Here is a 26,119-nt window from a genome sequence, read left to right as displayed (position 1 = left end):
GGTGTATAAAATCATGACGGGCACAGATGGGATGAATGCATATAGTCTTTTTTCCCCAGGGCCAGAGAATTGAAGACTAGAGGGCTTAGGTTTAAGGTGAAAGGGGAAAGATTTAAGAAGGACCTGAGGGGCCACTTCTTCACAGAGAGTGGTGTGTGTATGGAATGAGCTGCCAGAGAATGTGGTTGAGGCAGGTACAATAGCAATATCTTAATAAACATTTGGATAAGTGCATGGATGGGAAGGGTTTAGAGGGGTATAGACCAAAAGTGGTTAATTGGAAAAAGCTGAGAGGGCACCATGGTCTGCCTGGACCAGTTTGGGCCAAAGAGCTGGTTTCCCTGGATTATTATTCCCATGTTGTATTACTCTCTGACTGTAAATGTTTAGAGGGATATGGGCCAAATGCTGGCAAATGGGACTAGCTTAATTTCAGATATCTGGTGAGGAAGAACCAGTTGGACTGAAGGGTCTGTTTGTGTACTGTATGACTCTGTATACATACACTGCATATAACAGCAATCAATCAATAAACGCACAGCAACATCTCAAACAACAAGACAGGTTGTTTGATAAATGTAGGCTCTGTGACACTAGGTAGAACTTTTCAGTTTTCTTAAAAACTAGTGGCATGTGATGAACTACAGCCACCTGAAGAGAGTAGATGGAAGTATATTCAATGTTTTAATGCCAGATCTGCTGAGTTTCTTCTAGAAGGTGAGACTAGGACCTGAGGGCACAGCTTTGAAGCGGAAATGTCAGTGTTACCTCTGGCAGTGAGGTACACCCTCGGCGCTGACCCTCTGATACTTGGCTGTCTGTTGCAGTGTGTGTGCGGAGACTTTCGGTGTGCTGTGGGTCATGCACAACTATTGTGGTCAATTCACTGTCATCATGGAGGCAGCTATGGTTTGGAAGTTTTCCAACTGGATAGTATTTCTTTCAACGACAGTCGAATCTGGCATTTTCACCCCTGCTCCTCTGTCCTAAGGGGCATCGGCAAAACCGATAAGTCTGTATGACGATGATCACAACTATACCACCATTTTTTAATTTCCGGTTTTATGTTTAAATTGAAATGTCACCACGGTGGGATTCAAGCCTATGTCTTCAGATTGTTAGCCTGGGGTCTGGAATACTCATCACTGTGACACCATTTACTTGGCTACAGCCATCAGTCATCCAAATATCCCGGCCTTTTGCTGCTCACTTGACTACAATGTTGCTTTTATATTGGGTAGCATTTTTGAAATTGGATCAGAGCTAGCGCACAATGGCAGCATCATTTTGATAATTGTTTTGTCTTATTCCCTGTAGCTGTCTGTGTGACTGCACTAAACCTGCCCTGAAGGAGAGAGAACTGCTTTATACACTTCTAGTCACAGCCTTTGGTAATTAAATTCTACTTTTCTGAGGAATTTTCTGATAATTTAACCAGCCTCAAACCCTGCACCTGTGTTGAGCAGTAATTTAGTGACTCCCTCCCTTCCTTGTGTTTGAATGTAACATATAATTACATGGTGTTCATTGAGCCTGGCACAACGTTAGCAATTTAGCTGCATCTGTGCTGAAAATAGAACAGCACATTTGACGAAAATATCTTTCACCGTTGCTGGGTGGAGTCCCTGGTCACGATCTTCAAATTAAGTTTCACTTCATTTCAAATTGAGATGTTGGAGTTTTTTTTTAGCTGAGCCACAAGCTGATCAGGCAGTGCAGAGGTCACCTACAAGCCTTACCTTACCCAGGAATCAAGACCCTGGTGGCCAAGTCCTGCTTTTTTGAGAGTTGACAGCCAATCCGTGGATGCATCAAGCGTGATGCTAGGGGTGGGTGTCACAGACGGTGCGGGTGGCTGCAAAGGAGTCAGCAGCAAGGACAGCACTATAGCTCTCAGCTGGACCAGGCCCCATCCTTCCAGAAGTCCTGCGACTCCCAGAGGTGACTCCCAGCTGCTCCTTTGAAGGCAAGTGAGCAGCAAAAGGCCAGGATATGTGGATGACTGATGGCTGTAGCCAAGTAAATGGTGTCACAGTGATGAGTATTCCAAACCCCAGGCTAACAATCTGAAGACATAGGCTTGAATCCCACTGTGGTGATGTTTCAAGTCAAACATGAAGCCCTGAAATATAAAAAAACAGTAGTGGTCTAATTGTAACTCCTAGCAAAGGACTGACGTAGGTTGGATTAATCCCAGCAGCTACATGATCAGGCATCTGATTGGGCATTTATTGCTGTCAACATTTATTGGTGACAGGCAGCAAAATTCAATTATGCAAATGTGATAGAATTGTTACAATGCAGAGGAAGCCATTCAGCCCATCCATGCCTGCACCAGTTCCGTTACCGAGTGTCAATCTCCCGCACCTTCCCTAAATATCATCTGCTTGAATGTCTCCATTGAACCTGCCTCCACGACATTTCCAGTCAGTGCATTCTACACCCTAACTGCTTGCTGTGTGAAAGAGTTTTTCTCACATGACCTTTCCTTCATTTACCCATCACTTTAAATCTATGGCCTCTTGCTCTTGTTTCTTTCATGAGTGGAGGCAATTTCTCTCCGTGCACAATATTCAACCCTCTCATGCTTTTGAAAGCCTCTATCAAATCTCCTTTTGCCCTTCTTTCCAAGGAGAACAGTCCAAAAGTCTTCAACTTATCCCTGTGACTGATGTTTCTTATTCCTGGAACAATTCTTCCAAATCACTTCTACCTCTTTCCAATTCCCGTTTATCTTTTTTATAGTGTAGCATCCACTGGGTTGATCACAAAGTTAAGTTTGTAAATGAAAACAAATAATACTGGAGATCAGTGGGTCAGACAGTATCCATGGAGAGAGAACAAACTAATGTTTTGAGTCTGGACGACTCTTCCTCGGAGCTGCTGTCTGACCCGCTGTGATCCCCAACATTTCTGGTTTTCAGTACAGATTCTAGCATCTGCAGTAATTTGTTTCTGAATTAAGTGTGTAATTGTTTCAAAAAGTGGCTCTTATTTTTCTAAGCATGTATATTGGGGACAATGGTATTGTGGCAGGTGTGGAATGAGCTGTTAGACTGAGTAGTCAACAAACCCTTTCCAGAAAGAAAGGTGTCTTGGTGCCTGTCTCATCAACTGGACTGGATCTAGATTGGCAGGTCATTGGTTTCCTACCTTAAGTGTTACCTCTGAGGTAGACCATTTCTGAGTCTTCTCTAATCTGACAAACACGTTTCCTCTTGAATTATTCACAACTGTTCTTGTGACTAAGTCCTGTTCTAAAGCCCTCTGATATACTTTTATTACTTTGGTAAGGTGCATTGCAGAAATTGATCAAGGAGCCTTCAAAGGCACTATCCTAACCCACAACCATCTTGAAAGACAAAGGCAGCAGACACATGGAAATGGTACCGTCTCCAAGTTCCTGTCCAAGCCAATCGCCAGCCTGATCGGAAATATATTGCTGTTCCTTCAATGTCGCTGGGTCAAAATCTGAGAATTCTCTCCCTAAGGGAATTGTGGGTCCATCATAATGCTGGACTGACATGGATAAAGCTGATGAAAGCCGAGAGGAGAGAAAAAGTTTGAGAGGAGATTTCATAAAGTTTTTCGAAATCCTGATCAGTCTGGAAAGAATGGATAGTGTGTAGCTGTTCCTGCTCGTAAAAGGAAAAGCGAATGAGAGGGAGTAGATTTAGACGAATGTGCAAGTGAAGCAAGAACGATGTTAGAAAAAACTTTCTTCGTACATCAAGTGGTTAGGGTGTGGAATGCAGTGCCTGGAAATGTGGTGGAGGCAGATTCAATTGAGGCACTCTGGAGGGAATTGGATGATTTTTTTGGATAGAAATGGTGTGCAGGGATATGGGGAAAAGTCAGACAATTGACCCTGGGTTATAGAACCAATACAGGCATGATGGGCTGAATAGCCTTCTTCTGCACAATAATAGTTCTGTGTGATTCTGTGATAGTCCAGAACTGCAGTAGGTTAGGAAGATTATCAAACAAATGTCTGCACTGGGAGCCCTTCAGCATCTTGGCTATTGTCTCAGGCTGAAATCTGATTTTTATCAGTTCCCATTTTGAAAATATGGAAAACAAAGTTAGGGAGATGTCTTCAGAATTCTGTCTTAACTATATTAATCTCGGACCTGAAGTAATCAATTAACCCACAGTCTAACAACTTTTCGTTGGGAAGAGAGTTTCAGATTTCCACTCCTTTGTTTCTTGCCATACTTCTGAACAGCCACTCTGATTCAAATAGACAATAGGTGCTGGAGTAGGCCATTCAGCCCTTCGAGCCAGCACCACCATTCATTATGATCATGGCTGATCATCCACAATCAGTATCCTGTTCCTGCCTTATCACCATAACCCTTGATCCCACTATCTTTAAGAGCTCTGTCTATCTCTTGAAAGTATCCAGAGACTTGGCCTCTACTGCCTTCTGGGGCAGAGCATTCCATATATCCACCACTCTCTGGGTGAAGAAGTTTTTCCTCAACTCTGTTCTAAACGGCCTACGCCTTATTTTTAAATACTTTACCTTCATTCAGTGAATGAATAAAAACATCACTGGCCAGAGCAGTGTTTATTGCCTATCCCTAATTGCCCAGAGGGTGGTTAAGATTCAGCCACATTGCTGTGGTTCTGGGGTCACGTGTAGGCCAGACTAGGTAGGGATGGTAGTTTAGTTAAGGACATTAGTGAACTAGATGAGTTCTTCCAACAATTGACAATGGATTCACGGTCATCATTAGACTCTTAATTCCCAATATTTATTGAATTCAAATTCCACCACTTGATGTGCCAGGATTTGAACCCAGCTCCCCAGATTACTTGGGTCTCTGGATTAAGATTGTAGCAATAATACCACCTTTCTATTGCCTGCCCTAAAATACTCTGCTTTATTTTGACCTCCTTCACCAGGACAAATAGGGTCAGTACTGAGAAGCTATTAGCACCTTTGATCACTTTAAACCATTCTACTGTATCCCTCCTTAAGCTTCTAATGAATAGCTTACAAGTGATGGTACTCGTGGTACGGTGGTAGAGTTCCTGCATCCTCCAAAGGTGTGAGATAACATCTCTGATCAGGTTGGTTTGAAAGTATCTACAGTAACTCAGGAGGGGAGAACACAGCTCACCCCTTTATTTGACTAGTCGCTGGCATCTTGCCCGTTTCACTCCTAAAAGCAACAAGTTACAAATAGTATCCACCAGGTGCAAAGAACTCCAGAGATCTTTTTATTAAACTACCTTCAGGTAAAAGCCCAGCTCTTGGGACTGTTGTGGTGCAGTGTTTATGAAATATTTATAAAATCTCACTTTCAACCTGACTTGCAATAAGTTGACATTCTCACTGGAAAAACGTTTAAACAAACATTCAAAAAAACTTTTAACATGTAGCCCTATTATTTACTTTAATTATGGGGCAATGGAGCAAGAGCAGGGCAATGATTTAATTGGGTGACAATTTCAGTGAGTGGGCACCGGTATTTGGGGGGGGTAAATGGCTACTGATCTGTCATTGCAATTCGAGACAGAGAGCACAAGTTCCACTAACGGAACTGTGGCTGAATTACATGGTGTCTCGAAAGACAAGAGCTATTTAACGTGTACAGTCTGTCTAAAAAAGAGCATTTGGGTTCTGAGGAAGGCACTCTGTCTGGACCTGAAACATTAACTCTGACTTTTCTTAACAGATGCTGCCAGACCTGCTGAGTTTTTCCAGTGACTTCTGTTTTTTTGTTCGTGATTTACATCATATGCAGTTCTTTCGGTTTTTATTTAGTACAGCCCAACTAACCTGCTCAACAGTTACAGAATAGCAAAGCCCAATGACCTGTTTCTTAAAAAAAACTACTTAATTATTGTTTACGCACAGAATCCTAAAGTAAGACGAAACCCAGTACTTATGGAAGCTAGTAACTTGCACCCCCATTTTTAAAAAAAAATGCACGCTTAGTAATATAGTTTAACCATGTGTTCGACTGAAAATATTTTCATTAATTCATGGGACATGGGCATTGCTAGTTAGACCAATGGTTATTACCTGTCCCTAGTTGCCCTCGAGAAGGTGGTGTGGAGTTGCCCTCTTGAGCTACTGCAATCTGTGGGCTGTGGGTAGATTCACATTGCCCTTAGGGAGGGAATTCCAAGATTTTGACCCAGTGATGCTGAAGGAACGGTGACACATTTCCAAGTCAGGATGGTGACCGGCTTGGAGGGGAACTGGCAGCTAGTGGTATTCCCATGTATCTGCTGCCTGTGTTCTTCTAAATGGTAGAAGGGTGGATTTGGAAGGTGAATCAAGGATTTGGAAGGCTTGGAAGATAACAAGGCTTAGTGGAAGGGGTAGGGTTTAATCAAGGAAAAGACTTGTATTGATGTGTAGCATCTTTTACAACTGGTGGTGACCAAAAATGGTTCACAGCCTAAGTAATGGGTTTGAAGTGCAATCTTTGTAGCATTGCAAATGCAGCAACCAATTTTCACATAGCAATGTGATTATAACGCCTATTCTGTTTTTGTGATGTTGTTGGAGTGACAGAGACTGGCCTGGGCTGTAGGGAACTCATAAAGGGGCACCAATTTAAGACTGAGATGAGGAGGAATTTCTTCTCCGAGGGCTGTGAGTCCTTAGAACTCCTTGCCACAGAAGGCTGTGGGGGCAGAATCTTTGTGTATATTTAATGTTGAGATAGATTCTTGATCAGTTGGGGGAATCGAAGGTGTTATGGGGAAAGGGTAGAAAAATGTATAATCCTCTAGAATGGCAGAGCAGGCTCAAACCGCCTACGACTGTTCTTACTTATGGTCTTACGGTCTACACTGTCGTTTTCAAAATAGTCCTATGGAATCTGAGAACATGTATAGGATCTCACTTCAGAATGTCGGTTCATCTGACAATACAGGACTGCACTTGGCTGTTGGACAGTGTTCTGGAGGGGTCTCAAACTTACAATCCTGTCACTCTTAAGTGAGCACCCAGTGTGCTGAGAGAGAGAGAGATTGAGAAAAGGGAGTTCCAGAATTTATGGCCTTCATGACTGGAGGTGTGGCCTATAACAATGAGACTGAAGGTAGAAATTTAGAGGAGGCTAGGTTTGGAGGCTGCACGGATATTTCTGAGCAACATTGAGGGAATATGGACTTGATGTGCTGAATACCTGAACCAGACCTGCCAATTCTGGAAATGGTCTGTTTCTGCGCTTGTTACTGAGGTCTGATGAAAGGGCCTATTGTTACCCTGACTTGATTTATTGCCTGGCTTAAAAATAGGTAACTGTACACTTCTGGTTTGTAATTTGGTAAGCCCCTCCCTCATAAAGATAGACAACACTTTGCTCCGAAGGTTACTTAACGCCCCTGAAGTAAAGCGCAGCCATTTGTTACAAAAAAGGTGATTTAGATCCAAAGAAGAAAGAAAGATTAAAAGACAGCTGTAACAACTTTTTAAAAATCCAATATTTATTAAGATGTTGACTCTTGTGATGTAGTGGTAGCTTCCCTACCTCTGAGACAGGAGGCTTGGGTTCAAGTCCCACCTGGCCCAGGGGAGTGCCATGACATCTATAAACAGGTTGATGTGAAAAATATTCATTATCAAAGTACTCAATTATTATCTGAAAAGGAAGAATGTACAGCATGTTATGAGAAGGCGGGCTCTCCTTCAAAGAGCTAGCACATATATGATGGGCAGAATGTCTTCCTGCGCTGCAATAAATCTCAGATTCTGATTCTGTAGAGCAAGAGAGGTCATCAAAAAATTGAAATTCCTTAAACGATTGAAGCAAATGAACAGGGATTTCTCCCCATGATTAAAATATTTCCTTCATGGTCATTTTGCTGAGAGAGTTGGCTGCATGATGTCCACCATGGAACATTGGGTGACTAATTTGATACAGCCAGCCTCACTCCTGTGGGCATCCTGGACACACGCACAGGCTTAATTTCAGCACGTTCTTGAAATGGGCCAGTTTACCTTCGCAGGAAACCATATTGTATCTGCAGGTCAGCAAACTTAACCCCAGCTCAAAATTTTTGTGCCCACAATGTTGCACTAGAGTGCATGTTGGCAGAGGGGGGTAACGGGGAGGTGACAAGCAATCGAATTGAAGGAACATTTGCACTTGATAGCATTGATATTCCCTTACTCCAGTGGCTAATTTTCAGGGTCAGAGAGGTTTATTGGAAGTCATTGCTAATTGTTTTTTAGTGATTCCAACTTGAATCCATAGCAGCAATGTCACAAAATTGAATAGAAGTCAGTGGCAAGGCAAATGGTGAGGTGAAGTTTCTGCAAAGCTAACAACAGAGCACTGCAGTTTGGACCAATGCCGACACTATATTCAAATGTTGCAATGTGTGTATACTGTCCAATGCCTATAATTACTGACCATAGAAACAGCCTTAAGTCCCACTAAGAAAATCAGAATCAGAAGCAGGAGTAGGCCGTACGGCCTGTCGAGCTTGCTCCGCCATTCAACAGAATCATGGCTGATCCTTTTTGGACTGAGCTCCACTTATCCACCTGCACACCATTACCTTGAATTCCTTTACTGTTCAAAGATCTACCTTTACCTTAAAAACATTCAATGCTGTAGTCTCAATTGTTTCACTGGGCAGGGAATTCCACAGATTCACAATCCTTTGGGTGAAGAAGTTCCTCCTCAGCTCAGTCCTAAATTGGCTCCCCCCTATTTTGAGGCTATGACCCCCTAGTTTTAGTTTCACCCACTATTGGAAACACCTCCATGCTTCTATCTTATCTATTCCCTTCATCATTTTATATGACGCGCCTCACCACCACCCCCCCCCCCCAAACCCCCATTGTTCTAAATTCCAATGGGAATTGCCTCAGGATTCCTTTGACACATCTGGGCCACCAGGTTGAAGGCTTGTACAAATGAACAAGAAACAAAAGTAGGCTGTTTAACCCCTTGAGCCTATTCTGCCATTTGATAATATCATAGCTGATCTGATTGTAAACTCAAATCTACATTCTTGCCTAGCTCTGATAACCTTTCACTCCCTTAGCAAGAAACTATCGACATCTGCCTTAAAAAAATATTCAAAGACTCTGCTTGCACTGTCTTTTTAGGGAGAGTACCAAAGACTCATGACCCTCAGTGAGACAGTGTCTCCTCAGCTCTGTTTTTGAATGAGTGACCCCTGATTATTAAATGGTGATCTCTAGTTCTAGATTTCCTCATAAGAGGTAAGAATGGCCTTTATTCAATGCTTGCCCTCAGCGTTCTGCTCATTGGTTTCGTTTGACATTATCTTCTGACCAATCAGCCTGAGGTACACAGTTAAGATTGACAAGCCGCCAGGCCCGGACCAGATTTGTCCTCGGCTGCTTTGGGAAGCGAGAAATGAAATTGCTTCGCCACTTGCGAAGATCTTTGCATCCTCGCTCTCCACTGGAGTCGTACCTGAGGACTGGAGAGAGGCAAATGTAATTCCTCTCTTCAAGAAAGGAAATAGGGAAATCCCCGGCAATTACAGACCAGTAAGCCTCACGTCTGTCGTCTGCAAGGTGTTAGAAAGGATTCTGAGGGATAGGATTTATGGCCATATGGAAGAGCATGGCTTGATCAAATACAGTCAACACGGCTTTGTGAGGGGTAGGTCATGCCTCACAAACCTTATCGAGTTTTTTGAGGATGTGACTAGGAAAGTTGATGAGGGTCGAGCTGTGGATGTGGTGGATATAGACTTCAGTAAGGCATTTGATAAGGTTCCCCATGGTAGGCTCATTCAGAAGGTCAGGAGGAATGGGATACAGGGGAACTTAGCTGCCTGGATACAGAATTGGCTGGCCGACAGAAGGCAGCGAGTGGTAGTAGAAGGAAAATATTCTGCCTGGAAGTCAGTGGTGAGTGGGGTTCCACAGGGCTCTGTCCTTGGGCCTCTACTGTTTGTAATTTTTATTAATGACTTGGATGAGGGGATTGAAGGATGGGTCAGCAAGTTTGCAGACGACACAAAGGTCGGAGGTATTGTTGACAGTATAGAGGGCTGTTGTAGGCTGCAGCGGGACATTGACAGGATGCAGAGATGGGCTGAGAGGTGGCAGATGGAGTTCAACCTGGATAAATGCGAGGTGATGCATTTTGGAAAGTCGAATTTGAAAGCTGAGTACAGGATTAAGGATAGGATTCTTGGCAGTGTGGAGGAACAGAGGGATCTTGGTGTGCAGATACATAGATCCCTTAAAATGGCCACCCAAGTGGACAGGGTTGTTAAGAAAGCATATGGTGTTTTGGCTTTCATTAACAGGGGGATTGAGTTTAAGAGTCGTGAGATCTTGTTGCAGCTCTATAAAACTTTGGTTAGACCGCACTTGGAATACTGTGTCCAGTTCTGGTCGCCATATTATAGGAAAGATGTGGATGCTTTGGAGAGGGCTCAGAGGAGGTTTACCAGGATGCTGCCTGGACTGGAGGGCTTATCTTATGAAGAGAGGTTGACTGAGCTAGGTCTCTTTTCACTGGAGAAAAGGAGGAGGAGAGGGGACCTAATTGAGGTATACAAGATAATGAGAGGCATAGATAGAGTTGATAGCCAGAGACTGTTTCCCAGGGCAGAAATGGCTAGCACGAGGGGTCATAGTTTTAAGCTGGTTGGTGGAAAGCATAGAGGGGATGTCAGAGGCAGGTTCTTTACACCGAGAGTTGTGAGAGCATGGAATGCATTGCCAGCAGCAGTTGTGGAAGCAAGGTCATTTGGGGTCATTTAAGAGACTGCTGGACATGCATATGGTCACAGAAATTTGAGGGTGCATACATGAGGATCAATGGTCGGCACAACATTGTGGGCTGAAGGGCCTGTTCTGTGCTGTACTGTTCTATGTTCTATGTTAGACGTTGGAAGACATGGACATGGGCTACAAAGTGGTTAGGGTGTTTGAGAGCAATTGACAGGAAGAGGGTGAATTAGGAGGTGGTAGAATTTAGGTTTCAATCAGAAACTAGAAAAAGGAGGAGGAGGAAGAGTGGAGGGCAGCACCCTGGCTCAGTGGTTAGCACTGCAGCCTCACAGCGCCAGGGACTGGGGTTCAATCCCACCCTCGGATGACTGTCTGTGTGGAGATTGCACATTCGCCCCATGTCTGTGTGGGTTTCTCCCAGGTGCTCTGATTTCCTCCCACAGTCCAAAGATGTGCAGGCTCGGTGGATTGGCCATGCTAAATTGCCCAAAGTGTCTGGGGATGTGAGAATTAGGAACTGGGTGGCATGCTGTAAGGGTCGGTGTGGACTTGTTGGGCCGAAGGGCCTGTTTCCAAACTGTAGGGATCCTATGAAAAATTCTATGAAAGATGTCTGAACGTGGCGGAGGGATTGTGAAAGGGGAAAGATCTGATGGTGGAGAAGAGATGGCTGAAGATGGGGGAAGGATATCTGAAGATGGAGGAAGAATGACTTTAAATGGAGGGAAGATGGTTGAAGATTAAGAAGAGAAGGATAATGAAGGGGGGAGGATAGTAAATATGGAGGAGGGATAGTGAAGATGAAGACAACCTACAAGTAAAATAAGAAGGATAAGAATTTGGGAAACAACATCCCATTCCTTAACCTGAAAATCAAATTGAAGGCAAGATCCTGAGTCTGTCTAAACTTCTAGCCTTTAGTATTGTGACTTAAAGCAACTGTTTCATTGTAGACAGAGAATGAGACAGCCCTGATTAATCACAAGACCAGAAGCAGACCAGTGAAGAATTTGAGGGATTTTTTTAAACACTGACATAGGACCAAATATGGTTTCACCAAATTCAGATGGCGCAGCAACATTTAAAATGCCTTTCCTTTCCCCTGTATGCTAACAGCTGTCTCCAGCCCCTTCTTGCATGGAGGCCAGGAAAGCAGCTATTTTGGAGTGTGCTTAACTCCATCCCATAATCAATGTGACTCGTGTATATAATCTTGATGGATTATGGAGTAATTTGAGCGATTTTGGAAACATCTGATTTCGGGGGCCTCAGGGGAATGTAGTAAATGGACCATGAAAGTGGTGATCAGTTGCACAAAAGGCAGACAGTTGGCAATGTTAGAACAACATGTGATAACTTACCGTCCCCACCTTCAATGTATGTAAACTATATATTTAAAATAATTAGCAAAGCAAAAATTCAAGGGGAGGAGGAGATGGAGCTTCTATAATTGTGTCTTTTAACAACCTGGAATGTAGTGTCTAAGAGAGAAACCGATTCAATGGAAGTGCGTTACAGATGATCCCAGAGGTTGAATGTTTTTGTAATTCATGCACAGCATGTTGGCCATGTTGGCTAGGGTAGCATTTATTGTCAATCACAAGGGGACCGTTGCTGTGAGTCTGGGAGACACGCGTAGCTCGGTCTGTGAATGGGTAGCAATTACCTCCCCGAAGGGTATTAGTGAATCGTAGTGCTGCGGTGGCTACATACACTTCTACATGCACGCTACTGCCTGGAGTTAGCGATTGAAATGGTGGGAGGCTCCCATTTCGTTCGGTCACATGGCTAACCGGGAATGGCTAACTACCTCACTCCTGTTTCCCTCCAGCCTGGATGGAATTACGGGTTAAAATTGTATCAGAGATAACAGGAACTGCAGATGCTGGAGAATCCGAGATAACAAAGTGTGGAGCTGGATGAACACAGCAGGCCAGGCAGCATCCTAAAATGCTGCTTGGCCTATTGTGTTCATCCAGCTCCACACTTTGTTATCTTGGATTTACAGGTTGATACTCTGTTTCTGGCTAACAGGCTGGGACACTCACCCTGTACAATAAGACCTCCTGCAGCAGGCTGAATAGTGACATCCAAAAGGGAATTGAATAAACCCTTAAAAGGTAAGTGACAGGATTTTACACTGTAGGGATTCCATGATGCCAGAAGAGGACATGGGTTTCATTGGATAGCCTTCTCAATGGTTCAGCACAGACATTTTGGGATGAATGGCCTCTTCCTGAACTGCAGCAACAGTGACCTCGGGATTCAAGTCCCAGCCTGCCACACAGGTGTATTTAAACAGCTCGATTAAAACAATGATAAAGGAAGAGTTTGGGCCTGTGATGCTTGAGGAGGTACAAGCTTGTGCCTAACCCTAACCCTATTGCAGCTTGTGAATGGAAGTGGTTTGAATCAGATTGGAAAACTTTAGGAGGCACAAGCTTACTGACATGTCTGCTCTTTCTGGATATGATTTTAATGGATGTATATTCCAGCAAGTCGACTTAAGATGTACAGAATGAGCACCAATGTTAATGGTAGAGAATATCTCCCACAAAGCAGAATACTCACCTGAAATAGTTTGTGATTTTCCGTAGGACCATCTTGCAGTTAGTAATTTGCTAGCTTTTCATGTAAAGGGTTTGGAGATATATGCCAATTTAATTATATAGGGCTTTGATGAGACCACCGCTCAAGACCCTTACCTTTTTTCGGGCTCATTACCTAAGGAGGAACATACTTGTCCAAGGGGGAAGGTACTGGATCCTGGGATGAAAGGATTGTCCTATGAAGAGAAATTGAATAGACAAGGCCAATCTATATTCAGTGAGTTTTGGGAAATCAGTTATTGCAAGCAAAATGTAACATTCTAAAAGGACTTAACGGTGAGGACACTGTGAGGCTGTATCTCGAGATATCTAAAACCAGGAGTATAGTCTCCGAATATGGGGGCAGCTGTTTAGAATTGAACTGAAGGGAAATGCGTTGATTTGGAAGGTAGCAAATCTTTGGAAACTACACCCCCCCTGCCCCATCTCAGACAGCCATGGATGCTCAGCTGTTGTGTATATTCAAGGCAGTGATCAATAACCAATTGTGTACCAAAGAGAGTTCAGACATATGGGAATAGTGGGGAAAATGGCTCACAGAATCAGTCCTGATCTTATCGAATGGTGGAGAAAGCTTGAGGGGCCGAATGGCCGAAGAGGAAGAATATTTTTTCAGCCGGAGCGTGGTGAATCTGTCGAACCCGTTGCTGCAGAGAACTGTGGAGGTCAAATCATTGAGTGTCTTTAAGACAGACAGATAGGTTCTTGATTAGTAAAGGGATCAAAGGTTTTGGCGAGACACCAGAAGAATGGAGTTGTGAAACCTATTAATGATAATCGTATGTTGTAGCAGACAGAATGGGCCAAATTCTGTTTTTTTTTTAAATTCACTCACAACATGAGGACATCGCTGGCTGAGCCAGCATTTATTATTCATCCATAATTGCTCAGAACAGTTAAGGATCAACCACATCGCTCTGGGCCTGGAGTCACACATAGGCCAGATAGACAAGGATAGCAGTTTCCCTCCCTCATGGACATTATTGAAACAGATGTTGATTGCCAGAACAAAAATGTCATAGATTCTTAATTTCAGGAGATAGCAAAAACTGCAGATGCTGTAAGTCAGAGTCAATGCAGTGTGGAGCTGGAGGAGGCTCGACACTTCCCCCTCATCTCCATGCAAGCCCCAAACAATCATTCCACATCCAACAGGGATTCACCTGTATGTCTTCTAACCTGGTCTGTTGCTCTGATGTGCTGACCCCTACATTAGGGAGACCAAGTGCAGACTCGATGTCAGATTCATAGAGCATCTGCGCTCTTAGCTCCAATCACACCACTTTCCAGTTGCCAGGCATTTCAACTCCTCCCTCCCACTCCCTGGGCAACATGTCCATCCTGGGCTACCTGCAATGTCACAATGAGGCTGCATAAATGTTGCAGGAACAACACCTTACATTCCGCCTCAAGAGCTTACAGCCCAATCAGTTCAACATAGAATTTGCTAGTGTCAAAATCTCCCCACTCTTGGCCTCATCTCATGGCCAGCCCTCCCCTCTTCCCGCTTCCTTGACCTGACATAACCACCTCACCTATCCACCCCACCCTTCCCATTGACCAACTCCCAAGCTGCATCTACATACCTTTGCCCAACCCAACACCCCTCTCCAATTATTTCTGTGCTTCCTTTCCACTCCCCAGTCCTGATCACAGGTCCTGACCAGAAATATCGACTTTCCTGTTCCTCTGATGCTGTCTGACCTCCTGTGTTCCTCTCCCTCCACCCTATATTGACTCTTAATTCCAGATTTGGCTTTTAATGCCATCTGTCATGGCAGGATTCGAACCTGAGTGCCTGGAACGTTATCTAGGTCTCTGGATGAACAGTCTAACAATAATACCACTAGCCATTGCCTTCTTGATCCTCCATGCTCCGACATCTTATGGCCTTATGGACTCCTACCCTTGTGTTTTATGTTCTTCTGAATAATAATCACGTGCTCAGTTCTGGGTTTACAGGATTAATCAAAAACCTGGACTTTGGGTTAGGGATTAATGCTTGTTGTGCATTATATTTCTAGCAGATTTTTTGTGGACTTTTCAACTCCAATATGTAAGAACTGGAGAGCCATTTCAGCCACTACAAGGGGCCTGGGGAAAGATCATGTCTCCTCAAGCAATCAGATTTGAAGAACTCTGACTGAGACAGGCAGAGCATAAACTAGGAAGTATACATTTAAATATTTAATTCAATGAAAAACAGGTTTGAGAAAAAGGGAAAGATAGGACTACAGAAATGAAAGGTTAAAATCAGAACTTTTCAGTTCAGTTTTTCTATACCTTTGGTAAAAGCTTAAAACCTGAAGGAATGAATATCCACACATGTAAAAGTAAAATTTTCAGTGCCAGAAAAGTTGTTAGGCATCAAAGAAGACTTAGCTCACCTATAAAAATTTACTTGGCTTAATGTGCGAGCCCAAACTGCCTTTGCTGTTTATTCGATGAACAAGACTAAAATATTTCAATCATTATTTTATTAAGATTGTCTAAGATCAGACTTGTTAACCTAAAGCCAGTGAAAATATTTACAAATGAAGCCCTAAAGCAATTTTGTGTAAAAATTAATCATTTGGTTGAATGATCTTTTATTTTGAAATGCCGCTGGATGATAGTTTCTGGATTGATTTACTTATCTTTGACGTATCTCACGATGGCTCGAAATCAAATGGAAGTGAGTTTTGAAACCAGTATCATGTTGTGAGGTCCTGCAGCTAACAGCATTTCATACTTCGAGCCCGTTGAGGAATTGAAGTCGTGTGTTCTGGGAAATCCTAAACATACATTGGCAAGATTCAGTCATGACTCATGAATAGCAGATGATCTTGCTTTTGAAATCTTTCAGTGAATTTTCAAAGATAATTAAATGGAGTTGTGTGCACATCACAACATTGAGACAGACTGTGCTGCCCAGTTGCTCTGTGCTAGAGATCCTATACCACACAAGACTCCTCCCACTCCCTCTCCTTTTCAGCCTATCACTAAAGCCTTCTATTCCTTTCTGCTTCATGATTATCCAACTTCCCCTTAAAGGTACGGGTACAATTCATCTTGATCATTCCCTGGGTGAGGACTTCCACATTCTCTCACTCTGTGTAAAGAAAATTGAAACATCGAAAATAGGAATAGAATTAGAACATTTGGTTCTTTGAGCCTGCTCCTACCATTCAGCACGATCATTGTTAACCATTTAATTCAGTCCCTGTTCCCACTTTCTCCCCATACCCTTTGATTTCCTTAGTACTAAGAATTTATCAATAACTCAGTCCTGAAAACGTTCAATGTTTTAACCACAAACATTGTCACTTGCTCCCCTGCTTGTCTGTTGACACAACCACTATGCCACTGTCTCCCCTGGACTCAATCACCTTGCCTCCCCCACTGACTAACTTAATGTGGTTCAACTCCCATCCTCCCACAGCCCTTCAGAAAGCAAGCAGGCCCCTGGTTACCTGATTGGATGTTTCTAGACCATCACTCTATTCACCCCTTTCACATTTCTGATACTTTCATAGATAAGAACATTGTTCATCAATAATCAATGATTTGATTAATTCTTCAGTGATATAGTTTGAAAACAAACTGATATCATGTATGAAGCAGCACAGACATGTGAATCATGTAGGGTGACACGATGTCTCTAAAGAGATTCCATGTTTGATCAAGTTGCTCCCAAACTCATTGCAATGACTGTGTTTTACTGCATGCTGCCTCTTAATTTGTGATCAGCTAACTTATTTGTGTGTCTTATTGACACAAGTTAAGATAGAACATGGCTTTCAAACTCGTAATCAATCATGTATCATGTTCTGAGAAAGGTCATTCAATCCAAAACGCTCAGTCTGAATTCTCTCCACACATACTGCCTGACCTGAGGTTTTTCTAGCAATTTTTGTTTATTTAGCATGTTACTTTGCATTGAATATGACTCCAATTCAATGAAATATGATTAAACCACAAGCTCCAAAGAATGACGAGAATGTACAGATCGTTCCCACAGAGTGCTTACCAGCAGCTGAGATGAATGCAAATGTTTGGATGGATTGGAACATGGAGAAATGATTAAATTGCATTACTATTAGGAGCAAAACAATTAAATGACTGGGGAATGGCGAGGGAGACGCGTTAGGAGTATAAACCCATGCATGCAATTGATGGGCTGAGTGGTTGGTTTTTGTAAAATTCTCTGTCAAAAGCATTGTATGCTGTGGAAGGTTGCAGACTTCAAAGCACCTTTTTAAGGTTGACTAATCTGGAGTTTACTTCTCTTCAGGGAATCCCTCCTTTTCTTGTTGACGATATGTTTGACGGCTGGACTTGCACCAAGCCACATCCAAGGTAAGACTGTATTTCTGTTGACATCTCGCATGCTGCAGGGAAACATTTCTTGCCCCTCATCAGTAGCCTGTCACCTACATCTTGGAGATTTACTGCAATTATTCACATTGTCTGAAAAAAAAGTACTTGAAACAATTTTTCATCTTCGATACGCCAAAGCATCCAATCTATTAAGCCCTTGTCTTTGCAGGCTGCTTTCTGCATCTCTATCAGAAGGCTACAGCATGCTGCTACGCGTGTAGGCATCCTGAAATAAGTGGGCACAAAGCTAGCAAATACAATATAATGAAAATGTGAAGTTCAAAAACTTTTGGAATGTTCCATTTAACTCTGCTCTCCTTGCTATAGGAAAGATATTGTGAAACTTGAAAGGATTTGGAAAAGATTTTTCGAGGACATTGCCAGGATTGGAGAGTTGAGCAAAAGGGAGAGGCTGAATAGACTGGGGCTATTTTCCCTGAAGCATCAGAGGCTGAGGGGTGACCTGATAGAAATTTATAAAATCATGAGAGGTGTGGATAGGGTGAATGGCCAGGATCTTTTCCCCAGGATAGAGGAATCCAAAATGAGAGAGCGTGGGTTTAAGGTGAGAGGGCATAAAGGGACCTAAGGGGCAACTTTTTCACACAGAGGGTGGGTGCGTGTATGGAATGAGCTGCCAGAGGAAGTGGAGGAGTCTGCTTCAACTGCAACATTTATAAGGCATTTGGGTGAGTACATAAATAGGAAGGGTTTAGAGGGATATGGGACAAATGCTGGCAAATGGAGTTGCATTCATGTAGGATATCTGGTCAGCCTGGACAATTTGGACCAAAGGGTCCGTGACACTATAACTATAGAATCATTCAGTATAGACGAGGATCTTTGGCCCATCGATTTGATACTGTCAGTAATTGGAAAGGAAACAAAAGAACAGAGTATTATTTAAATATAGAAAAAAGTGCAGAAAGCTACAAAAATGGAGTTGTAGGGGAGCTTGTGCACAAAGTACCGGAAGCTAGCACATAGGTGCAGCAGGGAATCAGGAAGGCTAATGGAATGTTGGTCCTTATTTCAAGGGTGTTGGAGTATAAGAGTAGGGAAGGCTTATTGCAACTGATGAGACCACCCCTGGAGCACTGTGAGCAGTTTTGGCCCCTTATTTAAGGAAATATATCATTTCATTGGAGGTAGTTGAGCGACGGTTCATGGGATGATCCCTGGTATGGAGGGATTGTCTTGTGAACAAAGTTTAATCAGGTTGGGATTCTAATCACTGGTGTGTGGGGGAATGAGAGTTGATCTGGTTGAAATATATAAGCCTCTTAAGGGGCTTGATAGGTAAATGCTGACAGTATGTCATGGGGGAGTCTAGAAGAGGGCATAGTCTCAGAATAAAGGGGCACCAGTTTAAGATTGAGATCAGGAGGAATTTCTTGTCTTGGGGGGTCTTTGGAACTTCCTGTTTCAGAGACCTGTGGCGGCAGAGTCCTTGTGTATACTTAAGGCTGAGATAGATAGATTCTTGGATATTAGGCGAGTCAAGGTTTACAATGAAAGGACAGGAAAGTAGTCATGAGGAATGTCAGATCTGATATGTTTCAATTGAATGAGGGAACAGGCTTGAGGAGCCAAACAGCTGCCTCCTGTTCCTATTTCTAATGGAAATCCAAGCTGTGCTTCAGTATGAGCTAGATGAAAGATGTGGTAACAGGAAGGCTTGACAGAAAATTTCTTTGCACGTTGTTTGTCCCAGAACTTGCTGGAGCAGTGAACATTAGATATCAGCGAGTGGGACTTTCACCCACAGCACTCAGCTTCTTGTGCTGTGAATGTTGCTGGAGGCAGGAGGTGAGATTTACTGAGAGGAACCAGCAACATCCATGTCAGTGCATGATATAACTGATGGTCTATCTCCTTAGCTAGTGAAACTCGTGGATAAAAACAGACGTACAAGGGAGGAGAAAGTTTGAATTGGAGTCAAATTCATCCTAGAAAGATAAATAATGGCAAGAAAAGAAAGACTCTGAGGAGAAAAGTAAGAAAACAAGTCAAAATTTAGCAGTGTATTGTTGCTGCTGAATATGTTAAGCTCAAACCTGTTTCTTTTTTCATGTCATGCAGTAATAACTCTGCTCCTTTAACTCACTGTTGCATTCCCAGTCTGGAGACTGTTTAACTGGGAAACTAAATGCTTGTTTTCATCAGCACAGGACAGAACACAACAGGGTAATATGTACTAGTCGGAGATAGTAAGAACTGCCGATGCTGGAGTCATGTGCTCCTAAGATGCTGCTTGACCTGCTGTGTTCATCCAGCCCCACACTTTGTTATCTCTGATTCTCCAGCATCTGCAGTTCCCATTATCACTAACACAGCGTGGAGCTGGATGTACGCAGCAGGCCACACAGCGTCTGAAGAAGGATCCCGACTCAAAACATCAGCTTTCCAGCTCCTCTGATTCTGCCTGACATGCTATGTTCCTCCAGCTCTACACTGTGTTATGTCAGGGCAATGTGTACCTTTAGGGTTCCCTGTTAAAGCCACTAATAACAACATAAGAATCTGAGTGAAAACAAAAGTCCAGAATCAAGAGCCGGAAGTGTTTGTGGAGCGTGTTCTTCGGTTCACTTCAGGTTTATTGAAATAAATTTTTTGTACAGCGATGGGGAGGTGTACAAAATGTTCAGGGGTATAGATAGCGTGGGCAGCCAGAGACTTTTTCTGAGGGTTGAGGTTGCTATTACGAGGGGACATAGTTTTAAAGTGAGTGGAGGTAGATATAGGGGAGATGTCAGAGGTAGGTTCTTTACTCAAAGAGTGGTCGGAGCGTGGAATGCATTGCCAGAGAGGGTAGTGGAGTCGGCCTCATTAGGGGCATTTAAGCGACTATTAGATAGGCATATGGATGATAGTATAAGGTAGGGGTGGAGATTAGATAGACCTTAGGTTTAGGGTAAAAGTTCGGCACAACATTGTGGGTTGAAGAGCCTGTACTGTGCTTTACAGTTCTATGTTCTACGTTCTGCACAGTTTGAAAAGGGACAGCTGCTAATCTTGACCATAGGAACTTATGATAATGCAGTCATAGAATGAAAGAGCACAGAAAGATGCCATTCAGCCCATCGTGCCGATATTAACGTAGAAACATAAAAGAAAGGGGCAGGAAGAGGCCATTCAGCCATTCGAGCCTGGTCCACCATTCCTCATCTTTGTCATAAATGGTCCACTCCAATTCCTTACACTGTGACCCCTGGGTCTGGGCATGTCCACCATTGGAAACATCCTCCCTGCATCTATCCTGTCCAGTCATGTTAGAATTTTAAGCCTCTGAGATCCCACCTATCATTAATCTGAATTCCACCAAAAACAAACCCAGCCGAGTCAATTTCTCCTCACACGTTAGACCTGCCATCCCGGAATTAGCCTGGTAAGATCATCCTGCCTTCTGATCTGCAGGAAGGTATAGATGGTCTGATTAGCAAGTTTGCAGACAACACTAAGATTGCTGGAGTAGCAGATAATGAAGGGGACTGTTGGCGAATGCAGCAGAATATAGATAGATTGGTAGGTTGGGCAGAGAAATGGCAGATGGAGTTCAATCCAGGCAAATGCGAGGTAATGCATTTTGGAAGATCCAATTCAAGAATGAACTATACAGCAAATGGAAAAGCCCTGGGGAAAACTGATGCACAGAGAGAGCTGGGTGTTTGGGTCCATTGTAACCTGAAGATGGCAATGCACGTGGATAGTGTGGTCAAGAAGGCATACGGCATGCTTTTATTCATCGGACGGGGTATTGAGCACAAGAGTTGGCAGGTCATGTTAGAGTTATACAGGACTTCAGTTCAGCCACATTTGGAATACTGTGTACAGTTCTAGTCACCACATTATCGAAAGGATGTGGATGCTTTGGAGAGGGTGCAGAGGAGGCTCACCAGGATGTTGCCTGGTATGGAGGGTGCTAGTTATGAAGAGAGTTTGAGTAGATTAGGATTATTTACCTTAGAAAGACGGAGGATGAAGGGGGACCTGATTTGAGGTCTACAAAATCATGAGGGGTATAGTCAGGGTTGATAGCAAGAAGCTTTTTCCCAGAGTGGGGGACTCAATTACTAGGGGTCACGATTTCAGGGTGAGAGAGGAAAAAGTTTAAGGGAGATATGCGTGGAAAGTTCTTTATGCAGAGGGTGGTGGGTGCCTGGAATGTATTGCCAGTGGAGGTGGTAGAGGTGGGCATGATAGCATCATTTAAGATATATCCACTGATATATGAATGGGCACGGAGCAGAGGGATACAGATTCTTGGAAAATAGGTGACCGGTTTCGATAGAGGATCTGGATCAGCACAGGCTTGGAGGGCCGAAGGGCCTGTTCCTGTGCTGTAATTTTCTTTGCTCTTTGTTCCTCAGAAAAGGAGACTGAAGCTGCACACAATATTCTAGGTGTGGCCTCACCAAAGCCCTGTATAACTGCAACAGCATATCCCTGCTCCTGTACTCAACCTCTTGCAATGAAGGCCAACATACCATTTGCCTTCTTTACCACCTGCTGCACCTGCATCCTTACCTTCAGCACACTCCCCTCTCCCAATTTATCAGCTATTCAGATAGTAATCTGCCTTCTTGTTTTTGCTTCCAAAGTGAATAACCTTACGTTTATCCAAATTATACTGCATCTGCCATTGATTTGCCCCTCACCCAACCTGTCCAGCTCATGCTGAAGGACCTCTGCATCCTCGTCACAGTTTACCCTATCATCCAACTTGGTGTTATCTGCAAACTTGGAGATGTTACATTTTACCCCCTCATCCAAACCATTGTTATATACATTGAGTATTTGGGGCCCCATCACTGCTCCCTGTGGCACCCCACTAGTTGCTGCCTGCCAATTTTTAAGGGGCCCATTAATTCCTACTCTCTGTTTCCTCTCTGCCAAACAGTTTCCTATCCATCTCAATACACTTTCTCCAATCCCATGAGCTTTAGTTTTGTACATTAATTTCTTATGTGGGACTTTGTCAAACTCTTTCTGAAAGTCCAAATACATCACATCGACCCTTTTGTCAACTCAACTACTTACATCCTCGTAGAATCCCAACAGATTTGTCAAGTATGATTTCCCTTTCATAAATCCACGCTGACTCTGTCTCATGCTGTCACCACTTTCTAAATGCTTTGCTATAATAATCCTTGACAATAGATTCAAGCATTTTCTCCACAACTGATGTTAGGCTACCTGGTCTATAATCCCCTGTTCATTCTCTACCTCCCTTTTTGAATATTGGAGTGACATTAGCCACCCTCCAATCTGCAGGGACTGTTCTAGCATCTACAGAACCCTGGAAGATGACTACAAATGCATCCACTATTTCTCGAGATACTTCCTCATCAGGCCCAGGGGATTTAGCGGTCTTCAATCCCAGCAATGTTCCCACCACCATTTCTCGACTAATGTTGATCTCCCTTGGTTTTTCCTTCTAACTAAACCTTGCCTCCTCCAACAATTCTGGTATTTTATTTGTGTCCTCTTTTGGGAAGACAGAACCAAAGTATGTATTCAGCTCCTTAGCCACTAATGGCTCACTAATATCCTGTGGGAAAGACACCGGTCACCCTTACCTGTCCATGTGACTTCAGACTCTCTGCAATGTAGTTGATGCTTAACTGCTGTGTGGGCAATAGTGCTGGTGCAGTCAGTGACTCCCACATGCCATCATGAATAATAATTTGGCCTGCTTCAGTGATTTGAATTGTGGAGAAAAGCTATGTTCAGCATGCTTTCCTCACTGAGAAGCCTGTCATCCAATGGTCTATTGAAACAAGTGCACACAAGCACAAATACTGCTTGATTGGCAGCTTCCGCTCTCATGGCTCCAAGGTGGTGGTGGGGTACCAGGACCGCGTGCGGGCTCATCTGCTCTCATGTGCTTTCTTTTTACTTCCACCCTTTCTCTTTGTTGGTTTGTCTTTTTGTGGCTTATTCAGCGGTGTCGGCACGGCAGTGAAAGCAGGCCATGTGTGGAGTAGCAGGGACAGGAGGTCCAATAGCAATGCTGTCCTCATTCAGGGCCTGCATTAAAGTCAAAGTCACACTTTATTTTGTCAATAGGTCAAAGTTCATCTTCCATAGGTGAGGAAGTGCTTGTAGTTTCTGCTATTTACTATGCAACGGCCAGGTTAATTAACACCTCTATAGAAACCGCCGAATTTTTTTAAAAAAAGTTATGAATGGCTGGAGTTTTTAATCTGTTTTACCATTTGTACTATAACGTTCACTGGCTGTGTACAATGTGCATTGCATAAATGGACATGGAATTTATGAGTTAATGTGGAAGATATGAGGGGCTATTGAATGTAAATGGAGAGCATGGGTTGGTATGGGGTGTGACGAGCCATGGGAGTGGGTGGGGGAGCATGCCTTGACGTGCAGTAGTGGGGGAGTGCATGTGTTAGAATGGGAGGATGGAATAGACACAATCTTTTGAAGTTATCTGACACAGTGGATGTCTGATCCTAGTGACAGTTCTTGGTCCCGCTGAGGTGCCTTCAGCCCATGATGTTGTGCTGATCTATTATCCTACTAATATCATACTACCCAGCATACCCTACGTTTTACTATCATCCGTGTGCCAATCCGAGAGTTGCTTAAATGTCCCAAATATATCTGACATAGAGAAATTCCTGGAAAAGCTCAGCAGGTCTGGCAGCATCTGTGAAGAGAAATCAAAGTTAACATTTCCAGTCTGGTGACCCTTCCTTGGAGCAGTTCTGCACCCGCAGTTCTTTTGGTTTTTAGATCCCTGGGATGGGCAAACTGATGTGTGAAGATAGCCTGGATCGGTTAGGACTGTATTTACTACAGTAAGGCGGTGGTGATGGTGGGTGTGGGGGTGGGGGCTTGGGCGGGGTGGTGGTGGTGGTGTGGAGCTCATAGAAACCTAAAAAATTCTAAACAGAATAGTCTGGGTAAAGGCAGGAAGGATATTCCTAATGGAGGGGAAGCCCAGAACCAGGAGCCACAGTCTAAGGATTCAGGGTAGGCCATTTAGGACTGAGATGAGGAGAAATGTCTTCACCAATGGTGAGCCAGTAGAATACTTTGCCACAGAAAATGGTTGGAACCAAAACATTAAATGTTTTCCGGAAGGAAATAGATATAGGGCTCGTAAGGCTAAAGAGATCAAAGGGTATGGGGAGAAAGTGGGAACAGGGACTGAGTCAGAAGGTCAGCTGCGAACAGATAGAATGGTGGAGCAGGCTCAAAGGGCCAAATGACCTACTGCTGTTTCTGTCTTCTGTGTTTCTATGTAACACAGAACAGCTGTGGGTTTGAACCTGACCTGACTGCTGGAGAGCAAAAAGGTCAGTTGAGACACAGTCCACACCAATGTTACATAGAACATAGAACATTACAGCACAGTACAGGCTCGTTGGCCCTCGATGTTGTGCCGACCTGTTATACCAATCTGAAGCCCATCTAACCTACATTATTCCATGTACGTCCATATGCTTATCCAATGACGACTTAAATGTGCCTAAAGTTGGCGAATCTACTACCGTTGCAGGCAAAGCGTTCCATTTCCTTACTACTCTGTGAGTAAAGAAACTAACTCTGACATCTGTCCTATATCTTTCACCCGTCAATTTAAAGCTATGCCCCCTCATGCTCGCCGTCACCATCCTAGGAAAAAGGCTCTCCCTATCCACCCTATCTAACACTCTGATTATTTTATATGTTTCAATTAAGTCACCTCTCAACCTTCTTCTCTCTAATGAAAACAGCCTCAAGTCCCGCAGCCTTTCCTTGTAAGACCTTCCCTCCATACCAGGCAACATCCTAGTAAATCTCCTCTGCACCCTTTCCAAAGCTTCCACATCCTTCTTACAATGCGGTGACCAGAACTGTACGCAATACTCCAAGTGCAGCTGCACCAGAGTTTTGTACAGCTGCAGCATAACCTCTTGGTTCCGGACCTTGATCCCTCTATTAATAAAAGCTAAAACATTGTATGCCTTCTTAACAGCCCTGTCAACCTGGGTGGCAACCTTCAAGGATCTGTTCTCTGCTCTGTTACTGCTGTGTGGAGCTGTGAGCAGTAGGGACCTCTGCAAATGGGAATATTGGTACAGAATCTCTGGCCACACAGCCTAAAAGGAATGTTAGGAACATAGGAGCAGGAGTAGGCTATTCAGCCCCTCAAGCCTGTGGCTGATCTGTGGCCTAAGACCATATACCTGCCTTTGGCCCATATCCTAAGATAAATTTTTCTGAAGCAAAGTTATTAATCTCAGATTTAAAATTAATGATTGATCCAGCATCCAATTTCATTTGTGGAAAAGTGCTCCAAACCTCTACCAACTTTTGAAATTCCTAATATTTCTCCTGAATGGGTCTGGCCCTAATTCTCAGGCTATGCCCCTAGTTCTACTCTGTGTTTTCCAGTTCATAGCTTGAACTTCAAACAGATCACCCTTAACCCTGTACATTCTAAAGA

The 26,119-nt window shown here is 43.5% G+C and overlaps 1 protein-coding gene across 4 annotated transcripts in view; it reads left to right on the top strand.

Annotated features, from left to right (window-relative positions):
* Positions 1-26,119, top strand: part of LOC125456638 (collagen alpha-1(XXIV) chain) — a 373,921-nt gene that overhangs the window by 35,406 nt on the left and 312,396 nt on the right. For all 4 annotated transcript variants that reach the window (XM_059648175.1, XM_048539953.2, XM_059648174.1 and 1 more), the window contains exon 2: positions 17,579-17,643. In XM_059648175.1, coding sequence (XP_059504158.1) covers positions 17,579-17,643 — 65 coding nt within the window. The remainder of the gene's footprint in view (positions 1-17,578; positions 17,644-26,119) is intronic.

This window comes from Stegostoma tigrinum, chromosome 8 (assembly GCF_030684315.1).
Source record: "Stegostoma tigrinum isolate sSteTig4 chromosome 8, sSteTig4.hap1, whole genome shotgun sequence".
Classification (NCBI taxonomy): Eukaryota; Metazoa; Chordata; class Chondrichthyes; order Orectolobiformes; family Stegostomatidae; genus Stegostoma; species Stegostoma tigrinum.
Note: the sequence above shows the minus strand (reverse complement) of the source record. Positions and strands in the feature narration are given on the sequence as shown.